Source organism: Pimephales promelas, chromosome 1 (assembly GCF_988280905.1).
Source record: "Pimephales promelas chromosome 1, fPimPro1.hap1.1, whole genome shotgun sequence".
Lineage (NCBI taxonomy): Eukaryota > Metazoa > Chordata > Actinopteri > Cypriniformes > Leuciscidae > Pimephales > Pimephales promelas.
In genome coordinates, this window is record NC_142769.1 from 49217728 (window position 1) to 49241557 (window position 23830).

At 36.7% G+C, this 23830-nt stretch overlaps 1 protein-coding gene across 6 annotated transcripts in view; it reads left to right on the plus strand.

Moving 5' to 3' along the window:
• Nucleotides 1–23830, plus strand: part of nlgn2a (neuroligin 2a) — a 291636-nt gene that overhangs the window by 177897 nt on the left and 89909 nt on the right. For 5 of the 6 annotated variants that reach the window (XM_039658240.2, XM_039658239.2, XM_089131182.1 and 2 more), the window contains one exon: nucleotides 2115–2168. The exons of the other annotated variant lie outside the window; for it this stretch is intronic. In XM_039658240.2, coding sequence (XP_039514174.1) covers nucleotides 2115–2168 — 54 coding nt within the window. The remainder of the gene's footprint in view (nucleotides 1–2114; nucleotides 2169–23830) is intronic. 6 annotated transcript variants of the gene reach the window in all.

Below are 23830 nucleotides of genomic sequence, written 5' to 3' on the forward strand. Positions count from 1 at the left end.
TTGCAAAAAAACAAATATATGTGGAAAAATTATTCTTTTCAACCTGAAAATAATAATTCTGAACCTCTGTCTGAAATGATTTTTCAGACAGAGTTATTGGCTAAGGTCACTACATAGGAAACAGTATCAACACCCATAAACGCCCGAACATTCTTCCACCCGTCCATCGTGAACACGCATCTGTAAACTGTGTCAGTGTAGACAGCGTCAGTGATTATAATGGGTTTTATGTTTTTAACGCAACGCTCCCATCCAGTGTAGGAAAATGTCCGCCGTTAAGCGACTGAACGCCAGTGGGCGGAGCCTATGAGGAGATGATGTAGAACTATTCGTCGATGTCTCGCTCTGGAGGCAGGCATATGCAAATTAATTTTCCCATGTGACGTCACAAACGCTGCAATATCAAAACTAACCGTTTTTTGAGTTTGATTAAATAAATGCTTTGTTTATAATGTGGAGGACTATAAAATTTGCTACGTTTTTTTAACCCTTTCACGCGTACGATCACACCAGTGTGATCAGTCTTGGCTGGTCCCTGGAGCGTACGATCACACCGGTGTGATTAGAACGTTCAGTGCACACGTCAGAAACTGCTAAATTCGAACTTGGCTGGCGCTCAGCCAGAGACAGACGCACTCAGTGCTGTCATACATCACAACTATTGAGTGTTTTCAACCACATAATGTTTATTTTAGGTTTCAGACATTTAAATACACATATGTACTAGCAAAACAATGATTTTGAGTTTGTAAAATACACACAGATGTCTATAGAAGCGGCAATAATAATCCTTTCAGTTATAATAAGACGACACGTTTTATTCATATCAGATACACATTGTGTAAGTAGCTTAACATTTGATCCTATTCTTCTCCCAGTTCACCAGCCATTTACTATCATGTATTTCGTGAGAAGTGGATGAATTGACGTTATAAATCCAACAGATCCGATTCTCTGAACTGAAAACGAAACTAAAATGGCGCCGCCCATTGTGCATACAGCTCAACTAACGCGATCGTTATAAAGATGTCTAAACCACAAAACCCATCCATTTGCACATATTTGACAATCGGAATATCAGTGTTTCATGATATAGCTAATACATTTTTGAATATTTTTAATAAAAAAGGAAAAATGACATAAAAGCAGATCATCATTCATTCCGCGCTCTGTTCTGGATGTGCTGCGTCACGTGACAAGCAATGACGCGTCACCATGGAAACATTAAAGTGGCAAGTTTTAAATAACGGTCGCCTTGAAAAACTCACGCTGGGGGGTCAGTTAGAATATTTTAAACTTACGTGTGAAAGGGTTAATGGTACAAAGACCTCTCACAAGTCAAAAGATCAATGTAAATATTTTTTTTTTTCAAGTCATGTCCCTTTTAAATTAGATCCTAGATTTTCATTTTTGGTTTCATTCTGAAAAAAGAGCTTAGGTTTTATTTTTGTGCTGTGTATGTATAGAAAGGCTAAACTCCCAGTTTACACACAAAGACAAGTGTCAACACTGTGTGTGTGTGTGTGTGTGTATGTGTGAGCACAGCACCCTCTGTTCCTGTTTCCCTAGAGGCTGTTTGAGCCGTGTGTGTGTGTGTGTGTGAGAACACGTGCCTGGTGTGTTATGCCCACCTTCCCTCAGGTCCTCTTCTCTACCACCCTCTCACATTTTCAAAGCGAGGCGGACGATAGCTTGACCCGAGCGAGAGGAGGGAGGAGGACTCGGGTGTGGGTGTGGGAATGGGAATTCTTGTTTTTCATACCTCAGAGGTTAATGCCTGATTCCCCCACATTGATTTTGACTTCACCCCCGGGAGCCAAACAAGCCGTCGGAACGGGGCGTTAAAGAACGAGAGAGAATATTCCCAGATCTAACATTAAACCACTTTGATCTTGTAGCCGATTTGTGTCTTTCTTGATAATCTGTGTTTATGATGCTTTTTGTTGTTTGCCTTTGCTTTTCTTTTTGTCACCTTTTGAAGAATGAGAAAAATAACCTCTTGTTTTTTGCTCTTTCTTGTTTTCTTTTTTTGATTTTTTTTTTTCTCTTGCCACAGTAATCTTTTTTTGAATTTTCTCTTTTCTCTTTTTCCCTCCTTTTTGTCTTAACCCTAGGTCCACTCACAAAAAAACACGATGAGTCAACACTGAACCGGCCACGAGATGAAGGTATTTTTGTTGCATGTTTTTCCTTTTTTCTTGTCTTTTTGTTTTTGAAGTCTTTTTTGGCAAATTAAAAAGCAAACAGCCTTTCTTTGGTAGTGATGAAGAGTATGTGAAGGAAGCACATGTGCATATATGTGTGTGTATGTCTGTGTGGGACGAGGTGAAGCGAGAAAAACACGGGTGTAGTAACCCGTACTGCCGTCTGAAGCACAATTTTACAGCAGTGGCTTTATGATGTTTCTCAAGACGCTGAGCGATTATTAGGCTTTAAACTTATCTCCAAATCTCACGAAGACAGAGGTGTTTCCACTGTGTTTTGTCAGTGTGAATAGTTCTGATAAATCAGGATGCGGACGAGAGCTGGAACACCACAGATACACACACATGGATCAGCACATGTTGTCATCTTTTATCTGGGAGATTGCTAATAGTGTTCATCATTTTTTTTTTCTTTTTTTTTTTGAACTCCTTTCTTGAGAGCAATGTGTGTTTTTGCCCTGATTTTCCTTCTTGTGTTTTTTTCTTCTTTTTCTTCTTCCCTCTCAGTCTTGGTGTTTTAACCTGTAAAGCTCCTTGTTTTTCATGCAATTTGACACTGGTTGGTTTTATTGCATTGGTGAACTGCTGGTTGGGTCATTGAAAGCTTGTGGCATCACTGAAATGTTATGGACGCTTTAACTAGCTTATTAGCACATTATAATGATGATGATGATGATAAGTGTGGTGAGGAAAAGATCTGGGATGAAGGTCAGCCACAAATATCCATCTGTCTGTCAATAAATGAGTATTAGGCCTTTATAAGTACTACTAATAATTGATATACATTTTATATCAGTATATATATAAATTATATATATACTTTATATATATATATATATATAAAAACGGGGTATTATATATATATAAAACAATATACTATTGTTTTACCAAATAAAGAGGAATAATTTGTCACATCTATGAATTGTGTGTCTGCAATTATATAAGTATACATTACATAAATAATTTGTATTTTATGCAAATATCAGAGGTGGGTAGAGTCTACGTACACTCAATTTTCATTTCATTTTTCATTTTATTGTTTATTTTTACAGGGACAATGCACAATTAAAAGTAATTGCACCAGAATTAGCTAGCTAGTTTACATCTGCTGTCCCTAAAAAAAATTATATGTTGGGTTTAATTAATTTTATTTCGTCAACAGGTTCCACATAACTGGATTATGTTAAACAAACATAATTTGTTCATGTGACTTCAACATCATGAAATTAAGTAATTTTAACCGACCCAATTTAAGTAGTCTCAACGTGAATTTTTAAAGCTTCCTGACATGATTCAGGTATTCATTTATATTCATTAATCCATTAATACTTCATTTATTTTAGTGACACATAATAAATTTGATAGATTATAGCTAGCTATTTGCTAGCAGTAGCGCATATTAGCATCTTAAATGCTAAGTTTTGCATGCTCCTTCAACCAAAGTAATAGAAAAGAGTTAAATTAGTCGACAACCAAACAAAACGCCCCACTCTTCTCCACAATGGTAACTCACTGTAATTTAAATAGTTCTTATAATTCCAATGTAATTTTACATTAAACACAATTACACACTCTCAAGTCTTCTCCTTTTCTAAATTTCTCAACAAAAAAAAGATAAAATAACCCTTAATTTTAAGATTTAAATTCTCTCTTAATTCAACCATATGCAAAGCATGCTGGGATCTAACAAGTAGTTAATGCAACACAAATCAATCATGTAATCCATCACAAACGGATTAAATAAACTTAAATTGTATATATTTAAGCAGATTGAACACAATCAAATTAAGTTCGGGCAAAATGGCAGTCGGCTCGCACTATACTGCCACCCTCTGGATGTACGAAATTTTTTACTTAAAGGGTTAGTTCACCCCAAAATGAAAATTCTGTCAGTATTTACTCACCCTCATGTTGTTCCAACCCCGTAAGACCTTCGTTCATCTTCGGAACACAAATTAAGATATTTAAGATATTAAGATCACTCCTGCATACAGTCCGTAGGCTTCTTGAGGGAATGACTCTCGCTGTCCTCGAAAAGTCATTAAAGACATCGTTAAAATAGTCCAAGTGACTACATGGGCTCAATCTTAAGTTTATCAAACGACGAGAACACTTTTGTGCGCAAAAAAACAACAAAAATAACGACTTTATTTCAACTATTCACTTCCTTCTCTCTGCGCCTCTAGTCAGTTAACGTAGTGTGATTGCGTAGAGCTACGTCACACGTAGGCTCACTATTGGCCGACGCTGGTCATGTGTGTGTGATGCGTGTGACGTACAATAACAGAAGCTTACGCTATTAAACTAGTAACCTGACTCGCGCAGAGGGAGAAATAAACGAATAGTTGAAATAAAGTCGTTATTTTTGTTGTTTTTTTGCGCACAAAAGTGTTCTCGTCGTTTGATAAAGTTAAGATTGAGCCACTGTAGTCACTTGGACTATTTTAACGATGTCTTTAATGACTTTTCGAGGACAGCAAGAGTCATTCCCTGAAGAAGCCTATGGACTAGTATACAGGAGTGATCTTAATATCTTAAATATCTTAATTTGTGTTGTGAAGATGAACGAAGGTCTTGCGGGGTTGAAACAACATGAGGGTGAGGAAATACTGACAGAATTTTCATTTTGGGGTGAACTAACCCTTTAACATAAATGGTTTGTGTTTAGACAACGCTTAGTTTTTAGGTTTGTGAAGTTGAGACATAATTAGACCTTAGAAAAAAAAGCATTTCAAGTCAAAAAACACAATTATTATAAGTAAGCTAAATATAAATATATAATGTAAAGTGCAAAACCTTCCTAGTTTTCCAAGTTCACTAGCTAGTCACTAGTTACTGGGTAATAAATATCGATTTCTCGATATTAATCGATTCTCATTTTTACGAACCGATATCGATTCTTAAATCTCAAGAATCGATTAGTCGTCCTGTTTCATTTGAATGAATGGGACATTGCATCGCGTCCGCGCGCATTCAAAAAATCGCAATAATCTTTGTCCTTTGTAACTATTGATATGAAACAAAGTCTCAATTTTCAAATTACGTCCATTTTCTTTAGAAATTCAAAAACATAAATAGCGTTTTGACGCTGTGGCGTGAGATCGCTCAAGAGAAGCAGCAGCGCTGATCTCTCTTCCGGGTTAATAATACCAGTCACAGCGTGAAATAAACATGAATGAGCATCTGAAAGTGTGTTAAAGATAGAGTACAACTTATCGAAATCCGCATTCGCTCAATCAGCGTTTCAACCGTGGAAAGACGTCAGTTAAACAGCTTGTAATCAATGTCATCGTCATATTTACCTCAGAAAACCCACATAAACTCGTTAGTCAGATAGAAAAAAATAACTCCAGAGAGGAGCATTTTGCTAAATATATACACCATATTACATATGCATTATAATCTTAATGTTCTTCAATATTTAATTCATATTTGAATAAATATTTTTAATAAATATTTTCATAAATACATTTTATGACAGCCACCATTTAAATGTTTATATTTCATATAATCTTCTTATTATAAAAATAAATAAAAGTGCAATTTAAGTGTTTGTAGACTAGACTCCCATAGTTTACAGCATTTAAGAGATTTGATTACCTTGAGAAAAATGGCCATTTATTGTAACTGATATCCAAAATAATCGATATTGAATCGAATCGAATTGCAAGCTTGTAAATCGAATCGATTTGTGAAATTTGTCTCAATGCCCTATTACTTTGGTATGTACTTATTTTTTATTTATTTATTCATTCATTCATGCCGTTTTACAACATATTACTTTATTTCCATGAACGAAAAACAAAGGAACAGGAAGAAGAAAAAAATCTTGTAATACCTGTCCTTATATAAATGTATGTGTATTTCTATAATTGCACACTTAAAAAAAATCCATAGATGTGACCTAAAATGTCATACTCTGTAGTAGTGGTATCATGTCCTTAGTGTAATGATCTGTTTGGTTGTAAAATGTATTACCTGTATAAAAAATTCAATCGAATGTATCTATACCTGAAACGTTCACAGATCCCATACGCAAATGTTCAACTAATAAAGATCTTCATCGCTTGCAAACAAAAAGACTCATCTGCAGATTTGCCTTCAGTTGACTGGCAACTTCATCCAATGCTCTTGAATTTCCTGACTAATTCGCAAACCAAATTTACACAGTTAGAGTGGTTCATTTGTGAATTGGACGTCGCTCATGTCCCTTAAAAAATGGACCTTATAATATTTTGAGGATGAGGATGTCCTCAACTGGACAACAAACTCTTTATTTTATATCCTTAAAGTGCTTTGTTTGAGATTGTGGTTTGAGGTTTGGTCTATATAGAGTCCTGTCCTCATATAGCTAGATAGATGTGTTTGTCAGGTGTTTATTTGTGAGCAGGGTAGTGTTAAACTGCTGAAAACAGGATTGAGAGAAAGAGTGTGTGTGTGTGTGCCTGAGTGAGTGAGTGTGTGATTAGTGTGCGCCTCATCCGAAGGGTGGGTGTCGAGACAGAGGTGTGTGTCCACCTGAGCCCAGCTCATTATTCAGGCTGCGTGTCACATCATTATCAACTCGAACACACACTCTCACACACTTGAAATATACAGCTCCATGCTCGCTTTCTCCCGCCTTTCACTCTGTGTGGCTTTATAAATTGTTCAGCCAGACAGTGTCGAGCACGACCTCATACTCAACACCTCAGTCCAGATCAGCTGGATTGAACAAACCGGGATTGAATCCGTGGACTCCTCATCCCGATCCGCGACTGAACTAAACTGCTCTGTTACAAGCAATCTGTTTAGGGGTTATGCTGTTCATGGCCCACCGCACGCAGGGTCTTTCCTTTTAGTGTATGAGACATGTGCAACAGAGCAAAACGAATGTTGGAACAATTTCATTTTCTTAGATCTGTTGTTTTATTGATGTTTTATTAATGATTATTTATTATAAATAATCAATTTGATTTTTTTAAAAATATTTTCTTAAAGAGTAGTTCACTTTAAAAAAAACTTTTGCTGATAATTTACTCACCCCCATGTCATCCAAGATTGCCACGTCTTTCTTTCTTCAGTTGAAAATAAATTGAGGTTTTTGATGAAAACATTCCAGGATTTTTCTCCATATAATGGACTTCAATGGGAACCAAACGGTTCAGGATCCAAATGAGAGTTTTAGTGCAAACTGTTCAAAGGGCTTTAAACGATTTCAGACGATGAATAAGGGTCTTATCAAGCGAAACGATCGCTCATTTAATAAATAAATTTTATAATAAAAGTTTAAGTTTTATAAGCTCAAATGGTCGCCTTGCTCTGTTCTGTGTGAGCGTTCGTGACTCTCCTGTTTGAACTCGTTCATCAAAATGAACAAATCTTTTCGAGTCATGACTCGAAGGGTCCTAGATCAGACCCTTATTCATGGTCTGGAGTCGTTTAAAGCCCTTTTTTGAACAGTTTTTGCACTGAAACTCTCATTTGGACCTTGAACCGTTTGGTTCCCATTGAAGTCCATTATATGGAGAAAAATCCTGGAATGTTTTCATCAAAAACCTTAATTTCTTTTCAATAAAGCTGTTTCGTTTAGAAGTTGTTCTTTTCTTCGCTGGTTCCTGAACAAGTCTTTCATGGATGGTTACCCTGATTTACAAACTGATTAGCACAAACGAAACTAGTGCGTCTGCAGCAATCAGTGTCTGATTGGTTGAGGGAATTAACACGCTTCAACCAGAATGCAGCAGCACAACTTTGTGTAGTTTAGCAGATTGTTTTTGTCAACACAACACCACAGAGATTCATTTTGGTTTCGGAATTGGTCATAAAGGGGTGGCGCATTTCATAGCAGTCGTATCTTTACTTCTCGCCACAACTTGCTGGCTATTAACTTACATAAATAAGTCATATATATATATATAGTCATATATATATATATATATATTTAATTTGAGGTTAACCCAAATTTGGGTTTAAACAGCATTTTTTAAGGTTTGAAAAAAGGGGTCAGTGAGATTGTAGGCTAATTTTATTTTTATTAAAGGAATTAATTTTATCCAGCATGGAGATATTCAATTCATCAAGTGTCAATCATAGAATGCTGAAAAAATAAACACAACTGTTTTTATAATAACAAAGATGGGTTATAACAACCCAGCATTTTTTTTAAATATATATACACACACACACACACACACACACACACACACACACACACACACACACACACACCACCGGTCAAAGGTTTGCGGTCTGTAATACTTGAGATGTTCTGTAATACATGAAATATTCTCTCATGCTCAGCAAGGCTGCATTTATTTAATCAAAAGTACAGTAAAACTGTAATATTGTGAAAAATATTTACAATTTAAAATAATTGTTTTCTATTGTAATGTATTGTTTATTTTTCAGAATCGACACTCCAGTTTTCAGCGTCACATGATCCTTCAGAAATATTAATGTGCAGATTTTCTGATTTTCATTCTTTGATGTCTTCATTGACACTTGATGAATTAATTCCTTTAATTAAAATAAAAGTAGCCTACAATCTTACTGACCCCCTTTTTCAATGTTAGTGAATGTGAGTTTTAATTTAAATGTGAAAAAAAAAATGTTCACATATTTGTTAAATATTTACATATACAAAACAAATCTTTATGGCAAGTATTAATTATGTTTCTTTATGAATTTTTAATGTTACAAAGACCTCATGTCATGACACCTTTAAGTAGTTTTAATGCTAAGGAAACATTTATAAGTTAATTTTTTTTAAGTTTAAGCTTTTCATCTAATATTTTATTTCAAATATGGAAAACACTTTTAATAATTTTAGATTTAGTTGTTAAGAATTACACTGTTGAAAAGACCTGAAGTGCGGTGGATTTGAGCGGTGATAAGGGGCGTTCAGATGATATATTGACAACAAATCAGATATGCTTGTTTTATTTACTTGAGCTAAAAGGCACCAGATTTAGGCCTAATTGATAATATTCTCAATATTTTTTTATATTAAACATCTAAACATTATACTGCTCAATATATAGCAAAATGATTATGCATTGAACATAGGCTATATAGTAAGTGTCATAGTTTAGGTGGAGAAAACTAACTTTTGTTGACACTGGTGAAGAGATGTTGTGTAACCTCTACAGTGTTCAGAGTCAGACCTGCACACACACACATTCATCATTAGCACTGTAGTGCCACAGAACTGCCGACACACTCCTGCTAGCAATAGATTTGCTGTCGCCCTGAACTCACACACACACACGTGCACACAGTTCCCGTTGGGTTTGATTGTCTGACACAGACTGTGCACTTGTGTGTGTGTGTGTGTGTGTGTGTGTGTGTACTGTATGTTCACGCTCTCATGCTGTGTCTGATGAAGGTGCTGAGCTGGAATCACCAAGAGAGTGATCCGTCATGTTCTCCTGCACTTTGGTTACACTCTCTCTCTCTCTCTCTCTCTCTCTCTCTCTCTCTCTCTCTCTCTCTCTCTCTCTCTCTCTCTCTCTCTCTCTCTCTCTCCGTTTTTCTAAACAAATTTTCAATCTCGTTTCAAGTTTTCAAGGACAGATTGTGGTCCTGCAAGACTAAATTACTGCAATTTTAATTATATATATATGTATATATATATACATACATACACACTACCGGTCAAAAGTTTTAGATCAGTAAGATTTTTTTATGTTTTTAAATGAAGTCTCTTCTGCTCACCAAGGCTGCTTTATTTGATGGGAAAAAAAATGACAAACAGTAATATTGTAAAATATTATGACAATTTAAAATGACTGTTTTCTATTTTAATATATTTTAAAATGTAATTTGAAAGTTTAATTTTTAACATCATTACTGTTGCTGATTACACATCAGTTTTCAGTGTCACATGATCCTTCAGAAATCATTCTAATATGCTGATTTTATGAACATTTTTTTGAGTAAAAACATTTTTCCCTCCAAATTCTATGATGAATAGAAAGTTCAAAAGAACAGCATTTATTTTAAATATAATCTTTTCTAACATTATAAATGTCTTTACTGTAACTTTTGATCGATTTAACTCATCCTTGATGAACAAAAGTATTTTCTAATTTCTCTCCCCCAAAAATAAAAAATTAATTCTTACTGACCCCAAACTTTTGAATGGTAGTGATTAATGTTACAAAAGCTTTCCATTTCAGATCAATTCTGTTCTTTTGAACTTTCTATTCATCAAAGAATCCTGAAATAAATATGTAAAAAACTGTTTTCAACATGGATAATAATTATAAATGTTTCTTGAGCATCATATTATAATAATTTATGTAGGATCATGTGACACTGAAGACTGGAGTAATTATGCTGAAAATACAGCTTTGATCACAGGAATAAATTACACTTCACTATATTCACATAGAAAATTGCTGTTTTAAATTGTAATAATATTACACAATATTACTGTTTTTTTTTTTTTTTTTTGTATTTATTATCAAATAACTGCAGCCTTGGTGAGCAGAAGAGTCTTCTTTTAAAAACATAAAAAATCTTACCGATCTAAAGCTTTTGACCGGTAGTGTGTGTGTGTCTGTGTGTGTGTATAAATATATATATATATATATATATATATATATATATATATATATATATTAGGGCTGTGCAAAAATTAATTGCGATTAATTGCATCCAAAATAAAAGTCTGTGTTTACATAAAATATTTGTGTGTGCTGTATATAATTATTTTGTATATATAAATACACACACATGCATGTATATATTTAAGAAAATGTGTTATTCATACATCAAATATTTATATTTATACATTATAGATTATGTTTTTATAAATATATACAGAATTTAAGCGCAAATAATTCTTAAATATATACATGCATGCATAGGTATTTATATATACAAAATAATTATATTCAGCACACACGAATATTATGTAAACACAGACTTTTATTTTGGATGCGATTAATCGCAATTAACTTTTGCACAGCCCTAATATATATATATATATATATATATTAAGCAATTCTAAGTAGGAATTATATTTCAGTTGAAATTGTGAGATACAGTATAAAATCCCAAATGCAAGAGATAAAGTTGCAGTTATGAGATTGAACACACCATATGCAGTGCATTTCATTTGTAACTCTTTCAATCTTTAGAAACAAACGATTAAAAACAATACTTTAATAATTGATTTACTAAATTGCAAAATGTAATCTTTAGCGCATGTCAAATTAAACATTATTGCCGTATTGTTATAATACCTAGATTCACTTGTAGCATTTACAATGATCAATTTATTTATCTCTATTTTTTATGTTTGATGTATTTATTATGTATAGTAATACACAATAGTTAATGTCCTCCATTTATCAGTTAGCAGCTATGAAAATATTTATCAGCTCATTTATAGACGAATCCGACGAGCGTTCTGTGTAGGCTGCCATCTTGTGGCGACGCCATTACTGAGCTGTTAAACCGGCATAGACATGTGCACCGGTATGTAAACAAACCTCGGTGATAACGCGAACTCACCCTCGATGACAGCTACAGCCAGGCAGAATGACTTGTTGGTTTGATCTGTGACTGCAGTGGCCTCCAGTCAAAGATGAAGGTACAAACGATCTTACAGATTAACGTTATTTATGAAAATAGCTTGGCAAGCTAGCTAGGCTAACGTTTGCTAACGAGGAAACTATAAAAAGATCTGTCCATTTGGCAACAATAAATAAATAAATGAATGAAATCAAATAAACAAATTCATGTTTTTCATTTGTGTCCATTATTTATCTCATTTTCACATTGCAACAGGCAAGGGTAAGGTAACGTTACAGCTAGAAAGTATACATAATATCGACCAATTAGTGTTTTTAAACCATGGAAAGAGGTCAATATAACAGCGGGAGAACAATTATGTCACATAACGTTACATTCAGCGCAGGAAAGCCATTTAATGACCATAGCATGTTAATTGAATAGAAAAAACAGCAAGAGAGGAGATTTTGCTGATCACTATATCACATATTTATTATATTTTTTTTACTTATGTCATTAAATAATTGTTATTATACGCGAATGTCCGCGTCTTGTACTCGCCCAGGAAATCTGTAAACCGTACGGCACCAGACAGGGGCAGTCGACCCGGGGTATTCACAGTGTTTTCTCTTCAAAATTTACATTTTACTGCCACCATTGAAACAATTTATAACGGAAACTGTTTACCCACTCGACATTATACACGGGATAACGTTGTAACGTTAGTGACAGTCGTAAATCGCGGGCTGTTTATTCCAGTGGACGCAAGTTGCAACTAAAACAATAGGAGGCAATGGCGCAACGCTACCCAGCAACAGCTCAGTAATGGCGCCCGCTTACTTCCGGTAGTTTCGCCGGATTCGTCTATATGATTGAACAGAATTTTAATTTCATACGTCCTGCGTTTTCCTGTCTGTCTGTGTGTGTGTGTGTGTGCGTGTGCGAGTGTCAGTGAGTGTGTACTGTGTCTGTGTTTGTGTGTGTGTGTCTGTCCGTGTGTGTGTGTGTGTGTGTGTGTGGTGTATTTGACCTGTAGGCATTGATGTGTGCTGACGTCTAACTATTCGCATGTTCTGTTAGATTACTACTAGTGCCGTACCTCCATGATCCCTCCTCCCGAGTGCTGAGCCTCACAGCACCACAACACACACACACACCTACACACACACATCACCTACACATTTCGGTTCAAAACAAGATCTACTGCTTGCTCTTTTTCTAGGGTAGGGGATATTAGCCAAAAAAAAAATCTATCAAGAGAGAAAAAAAGTGTTGAACTGGAAAAATGTATAAATGGTCTGGCAGGAACATTAAAGGCAGAAATAACAGAATAAAAGGAGAGAATCACTTACTGTATCTAGACAATCGTTACAGTAGAGAGAGAGAGAGAGTGTCCCACTTCTGTCAGATCTGGAGTGTAAGAGAGCAGGTTAGAAGAGGGGGTAGCCAGTGTTGATCAAATCCCAGTGACACTTTAATAGAATAATTCATGTTTGTATTCCAGCAGTGAGCTGTTCAATACACATTTTCAAAGAGGGAAACAACATTGTACTCACAACATCTCAAACATTCAAATGTATTGATTAGGAATAAATAAGCTGGGGCGCAAATAGAGATATTGTGTTTCTCCCACACTTGGCATCGCTCACTCCTTCAGGCTTTCTTTTATTATCCTCAAAAGACCCCTTATGAATTATAGAGATGTTCCAGCTCTTTCTGAAGGACATACTGTGAACATGGCCTATTGATTTGTACAGTGCATTATTAAAAGTGAGAATAGACTTTAAAAAAGTACAGTAACATTTTAGAAATCAACTTTGTAATATGGGATGTTTGATGTTAGATTCATTTTTATTTTATGTTATTATTATTATTATTATTATTATAATTTTAAAAGTCACAAAATGTTTTTTTACATTTTACATCTGAGCTGAACTCAAAGATCTAAGACTTTTTCTATGTACTTAAAAAGAACTATTTCTCTAAATCTGTGTTAGTGAGGCCAAGATAATCCATCCACTCACAGGTTTGGCATATCAAGATGCTGATTAGACAGAATGAGTATTGCTCAAGTGTGCCCTAAGTTCACACTACAGGATTTTAAGCCCGATTTATGCCCGATTTGCAAATCGTTGAGCTCGCCGACAGGTCAGGGTGTTATTGCGTGCAAATCGCGGGGGATTAGCGGGCGATGAACGCTTGCCAATCTGTTAGTATGAAAGAGCCAACAACGCAGCGAAAACGCTCGCAGACGCGCCGCCGAAACAGAAAAATATCTAGCCTGCTAGATATCCAGAGCCGTCGCGCGACTCAACCTCAGTGATGTCATGAGTACAGCCAATCATAGCAACGCATGGGTTGAGGACACCAAGTAAATATTAGTTTATCTTTTTTTTTTCCTCATCGCGCAAACAGCGTGCAGCACTAGTTTCTGTCTGACGTCCATATTCACGTGTTGTGTTCTCTTCTTCGTATTGGCGCACGTTCTGTTTCGCGTCATTTCTTGTTCATTTTATTGCGTGGTTTTTCGTGACAAAACGTGGTTTGTAGACAAGATAGAATCGTTGGGTGACAGAGTTGTTGTCAACTCGTTATTTATTTGATTAGTTTCAGGATTTAGACCGTATACCATAGTACTGAAACAGCTCTCATTACACTCTAAATGGTTCTATTTAGAACCAGAAATGGTTCCATCCCCCGCTTCATATATGGAACTCCAAAATGGTTCTATATAGAACCATTTTTTTGGTAAAAGGTTCTATTGGCCTAGTACGGAACCCCAGGGTTCTATATAGAACCCAGAGGAACCCTTTTTTTAAGAGTGTATAGAACCTTTTAGGGGTTCCGAATACATAGCGCTGATAGAACCTTTTAAAGGATTAGTTCACTTTTGAAAAAACTTTTGCTGATAATTTACTCACCCCCATGTCATCCAAGATGTCCATGTCTTTCTTTCCTCAGTCGAAAAGAAATGGTTTTTGATGAAAACATTCCAGGATTTTTCTCCATATAATGGACTTCAATGGGAACCGGATGGTTCAAGTATCAAAAGACAGTTAATAACAGTTTCAGATGCAGCTTTAAATGTCTTTAAACGACACCAGACGATGAATAAGGGTCTTATCATGCAAAACGATCGGTTATTTCAAAACTTATTCCAAAAATGTAACTTTTCTAAGGACAAATGCTAGCCTTGCTCTATTCTCTGAGGCGCGTTTGTAACGTCACGTAATACGTAATTACGTTCAAAAGGTCACGGGCGACGTAACCGGAAGTACAGAATCAAAATCGTCCGACATCGTTGTTTTTCCTTTTAATTCCTTTTTTTGTAAACGGTGTTTGAGTTAGTTTGCACGTTCAACCTATGCGTTCAACTTGTAAACACTGACTACTTTCGGCTACGTCGCCCGTGACCTTTTGAACGTAATTACGTAATATGTGACGTTGCAAACGCGGAAAGTTGGTCCACTCCTCTTCAATGGATCCCAGTTCTTGGATGGCCAGTATACTCACCGGAAATGTCACCTGTTGAGCATGTTTGAGATGCTCTGGATTTGTGTATACGACAGCATTTTTACAGGTCCTGCCAATATCCAGCAACTTTACACAGCCATTGAAGAGGAGTGGACCAACATCCCACAGGCCACAATCCCCCCCAGACCTGCACTCTAAAAACTACACATTTTAGAGTGGCCTTTTATTGTGGACAGCCTAAGGCACACCTGTGCACTAATCATGCTGTCCAATCAGCATCTTTGTATTCCTCACCTGTGAGTTGGATGGATTATCTCGGCAAAGGAGAAGTCCTCACTAACACAGATTTAGACAGAGTGAACAATATTTGAGAGAAATAGGCCTTTTTTACATAGAAAAAGTCTTAGATCTTTGAGTTCAGTTTGAGTGTATATATACATATCGTAACAATGTTAAAGGATCAGGGAAGGAACCGACGAATGTTTAAAGACATCGTTTGTCATGATAAAGACCGTTTAACCAACAGCACATAAAGACTAGTTTTCTCCGAAACATTTGTTTCCTTGAATCCTGAGAGTAAATGGACGTGTGCTCCAATCACAGGCTTAAAAAAAAAGCTGTGTTTTCTCTGGTTGAGCGCTCTCATACAGCAGAACTCTTCTTCACAGCGGTTCTCTGTGATCTAAATGAGACGAGGACAGAGATAGGTCTAATGAACCTCGTCCAGTCAAGCGGCCCGCCATTTAGATTCCCCACAATTCACTGACAATTACACGGGGCAAGTTATGGAGAAAGAGGAGACAGGGACTTAACAAGGTTAAATTAGGACACCCTCTCCACACACACACATTCCCACAACCACTGCCAGGAGAGTCTAGTCTATTACCGTTGGTTTTGCCATTATCCTGAAATAAACAAGAGTGAGGGTTTAAAGGAGAAGGAGAAAAGAGGGATTGGGGGGAAAAATAATGAGGGGGGAAAATAATGAGCAAGAATGAAATTGAAAAACGATGTGCTTTTTTTTAGTTCATGTGTGGTCGATTTGTGTGTGTGTGGGGGGGGGGGTTGTTGTTCACGGCTGAACTACTTCTACGCGTCTAGATCTCAATAATTGATCCTCTTTAAATAAAAACAAATCAAGTCAGCTCAATTTAAGCGTGCCATTTTGGAAACCCTGTAAGAAGTCAAGGAGAGAGAGAGGGAGAGAGAAGGGTCCAGAGTGATGGTATGAGAAAGATTTAAAGGTATAGTTTTAGTAGGAGTCTAAGTCTAAGTTAATTGTAACCACATCTGTCAAGCTCCAAAAAATGACCAAAGTAACATAAATGTGGTCCATATGATTTGTGCTCTATAGTCCAATTCAAATATATTTTGATGAATATTGGTAGCAAACAGTTGCAATAGCTATTGACTTCCATGGTATTTTTTTGTATATATTAAAGAAGTAGTTCACTTTTGAAAAAACTTTTGCTGATAATTTACTCACCCCCATGTCATCCAAGATGTCCATGTCTTTCTTTCCTCAGTCGAAAAGAAATTTAGGTTTTTGATGAAAACATTCCAGGATTTTTCTCCATATAATGGACTTCAATGGGAACCGGATGGTTCAGGTCCAAAAGATAGTGTTAATAACTGTTTCAGATGCAGCTTCAAATGTCTTTAAACGACACCAGACGATGAATAAGGGTCTTATCATGCGAAACGATCGGTTATTTCAATGCTTATTCCAAAAATGTAACTTTTCTAAGGACAAATGCTAGCCTTTCTCCATTCTGTGAGGCGCGTTTGTAACGTCACGTAATACGTAATTACGTTCAAAAGGTCACGGGCGACGTAGCCGGAAGTACAGAATCAAAATCGTCCGACATCGTTGTTTTACCTTATAATTTCTTTTTTGTAAACGGCGTTTGAGTTTTCACGTTCAACCTATGCGTTCAACTTGTAAACACTCTGACTCTGTACTTCTGGCTACGTCGCCCGTGACCTTTTGAACGTAATTACGTACTACGTGACGTTGCAAACGCGCCACACAGAATGGAGAAAGGCTAGCATTTGTCCTTAGAAAAGTTACATTTTTGGAATAAGTTTTGAAATAACCGATCGTTTCGCATGATAAGACCCTTATTCATCGTCTGACATCGTTTAAAGACATTTGAAGCTGCATCTGAAACTGTTATTAACTGTCTTTTGGACCTTGAACCATCCGGTTCCCATTGAAGTCCATTATATGGAGAAAAATCTTGGAATGTTTTCATCAAAAACCTAAATTTCTTTTCGACTGAGGAAAGAAAGACATGGACATCTTGGATGACATGGGGGTGAGTAAATTATCAGCAAAAGTTTTTTCAAAAGTGAACTACTCCTTTAAGTCAATGACTATCATCAACTGTCTGATTATCAACAGTCTTCAAAAATATTTTCCTTTTTGTTCAACAGAAGAAAGAACCCTAAATGATGACAGACTTCTCATTTTTGGGGTGAACTATCCCTTTAAATTTGAGGTCCATTCAGCTATTGTTGGACTTCAGTAGAATGAAAGGACAATTCCGGCGCAAAATTAACCTAAGTATTAATAATAACACATGGGTACTGAGTCGACCGTTCTCTGGGATGTGTTTTTATGATAATCGAATGTTTGAACCACAGATTAGCTTATAACGCTGATATATAGGGCATAGAGTAAGTAAAAATTAAAAAAAAAAACGCTAGTTAATACCACTAACAAGGCTCAAAATAGCCCCACACTAGCATGGTAGCATAATGAGGGTCCCTACATGTAAACCGAAGCATTGAGAACTTTGTAAGTGTACAGACAGTTTAATAAGAAGATATTTTATAAAGACGGTCCACTTCGCGTATATAGGCAGGAGCCATCTTTGGAAAACAGTCTCGACCAGTCGAACCACGAATCATCCAGACCGAGTTGACTTGTCTGGTTGATCTTTTACTGCATTTAAGTTTGAGTAACTAAATAAGTTGGCTACATTTAATTTTGAGGAATTGGTGCTACAGTTGTCCACCTCCAAGGAGATGGATGTTCTGAGCATCGAGTTGGGGAAATTGAAGATTTTCCATCTCAATCCCCTGTGTACAAGCAGTTTTTGGAGTTTATAACTTCCATGTCTGGGCCTTCCAGTCTTTCCCGATCTCCACTAATAAAATTCAAGATCGTGGATCAAACCCTTTCAGCTCGGTTTTTTCAGCTCTCAAAATATATATTTTAATAAAGGGGGCTGAAAGAGCTTGGGTATGGGCTGATGCCAAAGGCAGAACAGATGCTTTTCCAGCTATCAGTCCTGTAACGGCTTAAGGCTCCCCTTGAGGCTCGGCATTACCCTCCAGGCTGATTAGAACTACTAATGGCATTGGTGGGTAAGGCATGAATGGGGGGCTGCTGGGCGGAGCACTCCCAGCCATTAAAGGATTAGTTCACTTTTGAAAAAACTTTTGCTGATAATTTACTCACCCCCATGTCATCCAAGATGTCCATGTCTTTCTTTCCTCAGTCGAAAAGAAATTTAGGTTTTTGATGAAAACATTCCAGGATTTTTCTCCATATAATGGACTTCAATGGGAACCGGATGGTTCAGGTCCAAAAGATAGTGTTAATAACAGTTTCAGATGCAGCTTCAAATGTCTTTAAACGATATCAGACGATGAATAAGGGTCTTATCATGCGAAACGATCGGTTATTTCAAAACTTATTCCAAAAATGTAACTTTTCTAAGGACAAATGCTAACCTTGCTCTATTCTGTGAGGCGCGTTTGCAACGTCACGTATTACGTAATTACGCTCAAAAGGTCACGGGCGACGTAGCCGAATGTACAGAGACAGTGTTTACAAGTTGAACGCATAGGTTGAACGTGAAAACTCAAACGCTGTTTGCAAAAAAAGGAATTAAAAGGAAAAACAACGATGTCGGACGATTTTGACTCTGTACTTCCGGCTACGTCGCCCGTGACCTTTTGAACGTAATTACGTATTACGTGACGTTACAAACGCGCCTCACAGAATAGAGCAAGGCTAGCATTTGTCCTTAGAAAAGTTACATTTTTGGAATAAGTTTTGAAATAACCGATCGTTTTGCATGATAAGACCCTTATTCATCGTCTGGTGTCGTTTAAAGACATTTGAAGCTGCATCTGAAACTGTTATTAACCGTCTTTTGATACTTGAACCATCCGGTTCCCATTGAAGTCCATTATATGGAGAAAAATCCTGGAATGTTTTCATCAAAAACCTAAATTTCTTTTCGACTGAGGAAAGAAAGACATGGACATCTTGGATGACACGGGGGTGAGTAAATTATCAGCAAAAGTTTTTTCAAAAGTGAACTAATCCTTTAACAGACTCTGTGTACAGGATAGAGTGTTGTTTCCTGTGCTCCCCCTCAGAAAAATTGGGGACCGGGATGGCATTCTCAACCGAAGACCTCTGAGGGCAGCCCCGACCGGGGTGAAGCGGTGTACACCTCAGTATACGGTGCCCACTCCACCTCGTTGCCCTCAGTCAAGTCACATTTATTTATATAGCGCTTTTTGCAATACGGATTGTTTCAATAGCAGAAAAAATAATGCAACAAAGTTTGTTTCCAGAAAAAAAATGTTTTTTTTTTTTGTTGTTGTTGTAAAAAGGTTTATTTAAAGTTAATTTAATGTATTTATATATATATAGAACCACTCTGGAGAAAACTCTGACGTCACCGTCCAGCTCAGTTCAGAACTAGATCTTCGTCAGTGTAATCATGCAGTCAAGAAACTGAATTTCAAATTGCTGACACTCAAACAGATCGTGAAACAATTCAGATCCGAGGACGGGTTTGTCACGATAGACTGTTCATACTCACTGCATTCCTGTGATCGACTTTTTATCCTTTCCTGGTCATGACGTGACCCGCCCGTGACGCTCACTCTTGCCATTGGACTATTCGAAGTGCTTCAGACGCAATCACTCAGGGGCGTTCCCAAAGCGCCATCGTTGCAGCGCGAGGTCCCTTCTCAAGGAACTAGAGTTAGAGTCGTAAACTAAGAGGTTTTGAGTAATTTTAAAATCATTCTGGAGCTGGAGACATTCAAGATGGTTTGTTACTTATTTCATGGAGTAAAGTTTACTTTGTGGCTTCAATAAACTACGTTACTCAGAGACTTACATGTTTGGCTTGTCAAAAATATTACATTTAGCGGTCGCAAATTCAATGACTTTTGAAATCAGTGTTGTAGTCGAGACCACCTCACTCAAGTCCGAGTCGAGACCGAGACCAGAGAGTGTCGAGTCCGAGTCAAGACCGAGTCCATAGAGCATACATGGGCAACATACGGCCCGGGGGCCGGATCCGGCCCGCATAGTGCTTTAATCCGGCCCCCGCGATGCATTTGCAATTTGGATGAAACACACACCGCCTTAAAAAAAAAAAAAAAAAAAAAAAAAACACCATCTTTATCTGAATTGCGATCCTGCTATTAAAAATGGCGGGAAGGCTGGTGACTTTCCAGAACTTAAATATTCCGACTAGATGTTTGACTTTGCCTTTTCTGTGGATTTAATGGGCCATTTGAATGACCTCAATAGGAAGCTGCAGGGGATCGTGTTCGTGCACAAACTGTATTCCTACGTGCGAGCATTCAGAGCAAAGCTCAGTGGTACAGTGCAGGGTATAGCCTACGCAGGTATACGGCGTATACCCACTTCCTTTTCAGTCGGCATTGCGTATACCCACTTCTAAATCCCCTCTGATGCGCATCATTTAGTTGCTACTCCAATTTCGTGAATAAAAAAAACACCCAGTTAGAGTTGTACCCGTAATATTAACTCTAATTTTTTGCTGCAATGATTCTCCCATCGCGACGATAACTGACCTTCTCATCTGGTCTGCTTCAGCACTCAAACACCTGCTCGTCAATGTCACAATGTTCGTGGGACCAATCAAAGAATGCAGGATTTTTGTTCATAGAAGCGCGAGCCGAGCGCGAATCCCAACGCGACGCTTCGATCATACAGTATTTAAGATGCAAGTAGGCAGCTCAAATTTACGGCTGATTTTCAATACGTTTTAAATGACTGACAGAAATAATCAGTTTGATTAAAGACAATGAAAATTATAAGCTCAATTTAACACAAGCACCCTATTAAATATATTGCCATTATTATTGTATAAATATATTTGTATAACGTTTTTTCGAATGTGTTTGACTTTTCACTGTTTGTAGGCTATAACTCCGCTTGTCTGCGTTTGCGCCACTTGCATCATTAAGCCAGAGGGTGGCGACAAGTGACTGTCTTTTTGAGTGAGCAATTGAACCATTAATTAAATTAACAGATTAGTCCAAAAAACCCCGTGCCCCCGAACCCCCCTAACAATATCATTTATGGGACCTGGCACCTGGGTATTTAGAAAACTATAGGCCTGTGTGCGGCCCTGATATGCAAGAATATAGCTTATTGATTCTATGTGTTCTATTGTATTCATTATACTTTATTCTATAGTCTTGCATATTGAATACTAATGCAAGACTACATGTAGTAGTCTTATGTCACTGTTTATAACACAGAGCGTTCATCCTTTGCTGGGACGCTTAAAAAATATAGGGGGCAAAAATTAAGAGTATACCCGCTTCTCCAGGCACCACTACATCACTGGTTATGATACAGCTAAATCAAATGTAAATTTTGTGGGATGCATAGGCCTATTTCAATGTTGTTCAAGCAAACATATGTTTGAAGTTAATCTGCACTTAAATTGTGTTCTATTTTATAAAAGATTTGAACAGAATATGTGAAAGAAATTACAAAAAATGAATAATCACATATGAAATCAGCTGAAAATGTTTTTTATTCTGAAGTTCTCCCTCTGGTGGTATATAGCCTCAATAAAATTTTATAATTCCAAGCCAGATTGCCTGAAGTCTGTATCAGTATGCTAATAAATTTGCACAAACATATATTTGCAGTTTTGTTAATAGTTTTCTATCTTGAATAGCTACAGCTGGAATGACAGTTGAACAATATGTTGGGTAGTGTAGGAAATTAATGCTTGAAAGTAAATCCAGTTAGTAGCTGTAAATAACTGTAGAGACATATTTGTTTACAAAAATTGTATACTTGCATTGAATTAATTTGTATCAATTAAATCATTTAACTATGTTCAATTGCAATTGTCCAAAGGGTGGCCCTCGGGTTACTTTGCCAAAGTAACTGTGGCCCTCAGACTAAAACTGTTGCCCACCCCTGCCATAGAGAGTCGAGTCCGAGTCGAGTCCGAGACCAGAGACGGTCGAGTCCGAGTCGAGACCGAGACCAGTGAGGGTTGATTACCTAATTTACTTTTATTTATTTAGAGAAATCCTTTTTTTTTTTTTTTTTTTTTTACTGAATTTACTTAGAGTTTAAAAAATATGATCAGTTTAGGGTAAAAAGGCCACATGTGGTGTTAAAAGTAATTTTATTACAATTTGTCATGTGCAGTTGCACACTAGAAATCACCAATCACTGGGCGTGTCAATCAATTTAAAGAAATATTTTATTAACATACATTAATAATCATGAAAAATATTTTGAATTGAACTCGAGTGGACTCGGGAATAAGTCCGAGTCCTAAAAAAAAAAATGTTCGAGTACGAGTCAATTCCGAGTCCAAATGGACACGAGTCCATGACAAGACCAAGACCATTAAAATATGGTCTCGAGACCGAGTCCGAGACGAGTCCGAGTCTCGAGTACTACAACACTGGTTGAAATACAAGTTCAATTTTTACCAGGAAAATAGTGAAAATGTAAAACCCATGAAAATGTAGGTAAATAAATTATTTATAAATAATAAATAATTGTAAATAATAGTGAATAATAACTTTTTAAAATGTGTATTACCACCTTTTGACTGATTAATCATTGATTACTGAAGAGTATAAAGTGCACAAGTCATATGAACAACTTTTATATGGCTTTTTTTCTTTTCTTTCAAAAGCTTTGAGCTATTTTGAGCTTGACGGACATGAAGCTTTACTCCTGTAAAAGAGGAGTGTGAAAATTCTCCTTGCATGTTCTATAGAAAAATAGAAACATATAAGTGAGTAAATAATGGCAGAAATTTCCTTTTTAATTAATTAAGTATATTTTTAAACAGAGATAAGATGGAGGAGGATAATGTGAAGACTGAGAAATGATGGAAAGGAAAGAGGAATGAGTGAAAACAAAAGTGAAAAGAAGTGATGGAGTCCATAAATCTAAATGTAGGAGATCAAAAATACGATGAATAGTTCTCTTGTTCCTGTGGATGTATGATGAGGGGATAAGGAGGTCTTTATTCCACCCTTCTCTCTCTTCTTCTCTATATTTGATCCCCTCCCTCCCTCTTCAGTTTCAGGAATGTGATTCTGGATTATTCCGTCTTGAACTCTCACTCACACAAGCACACACACACACACACAGTGTCACTGTGCTTAAATGAGCAGCTTGACATGCATTAGTCGATGTCTAGTTGTCTAGACGACATGAGGGTGAAGAAATGATAGAACTTTCTGAAGGACTTTTGCATGTTTGATATATAATGAATGGTGTTTTGCCTGTATATGTGCATTTACAGACAAAATGAAGTATTCATGTGTGTGTATATATATATATACTGTATATCTCTCCATGTACTCCATGTACATTG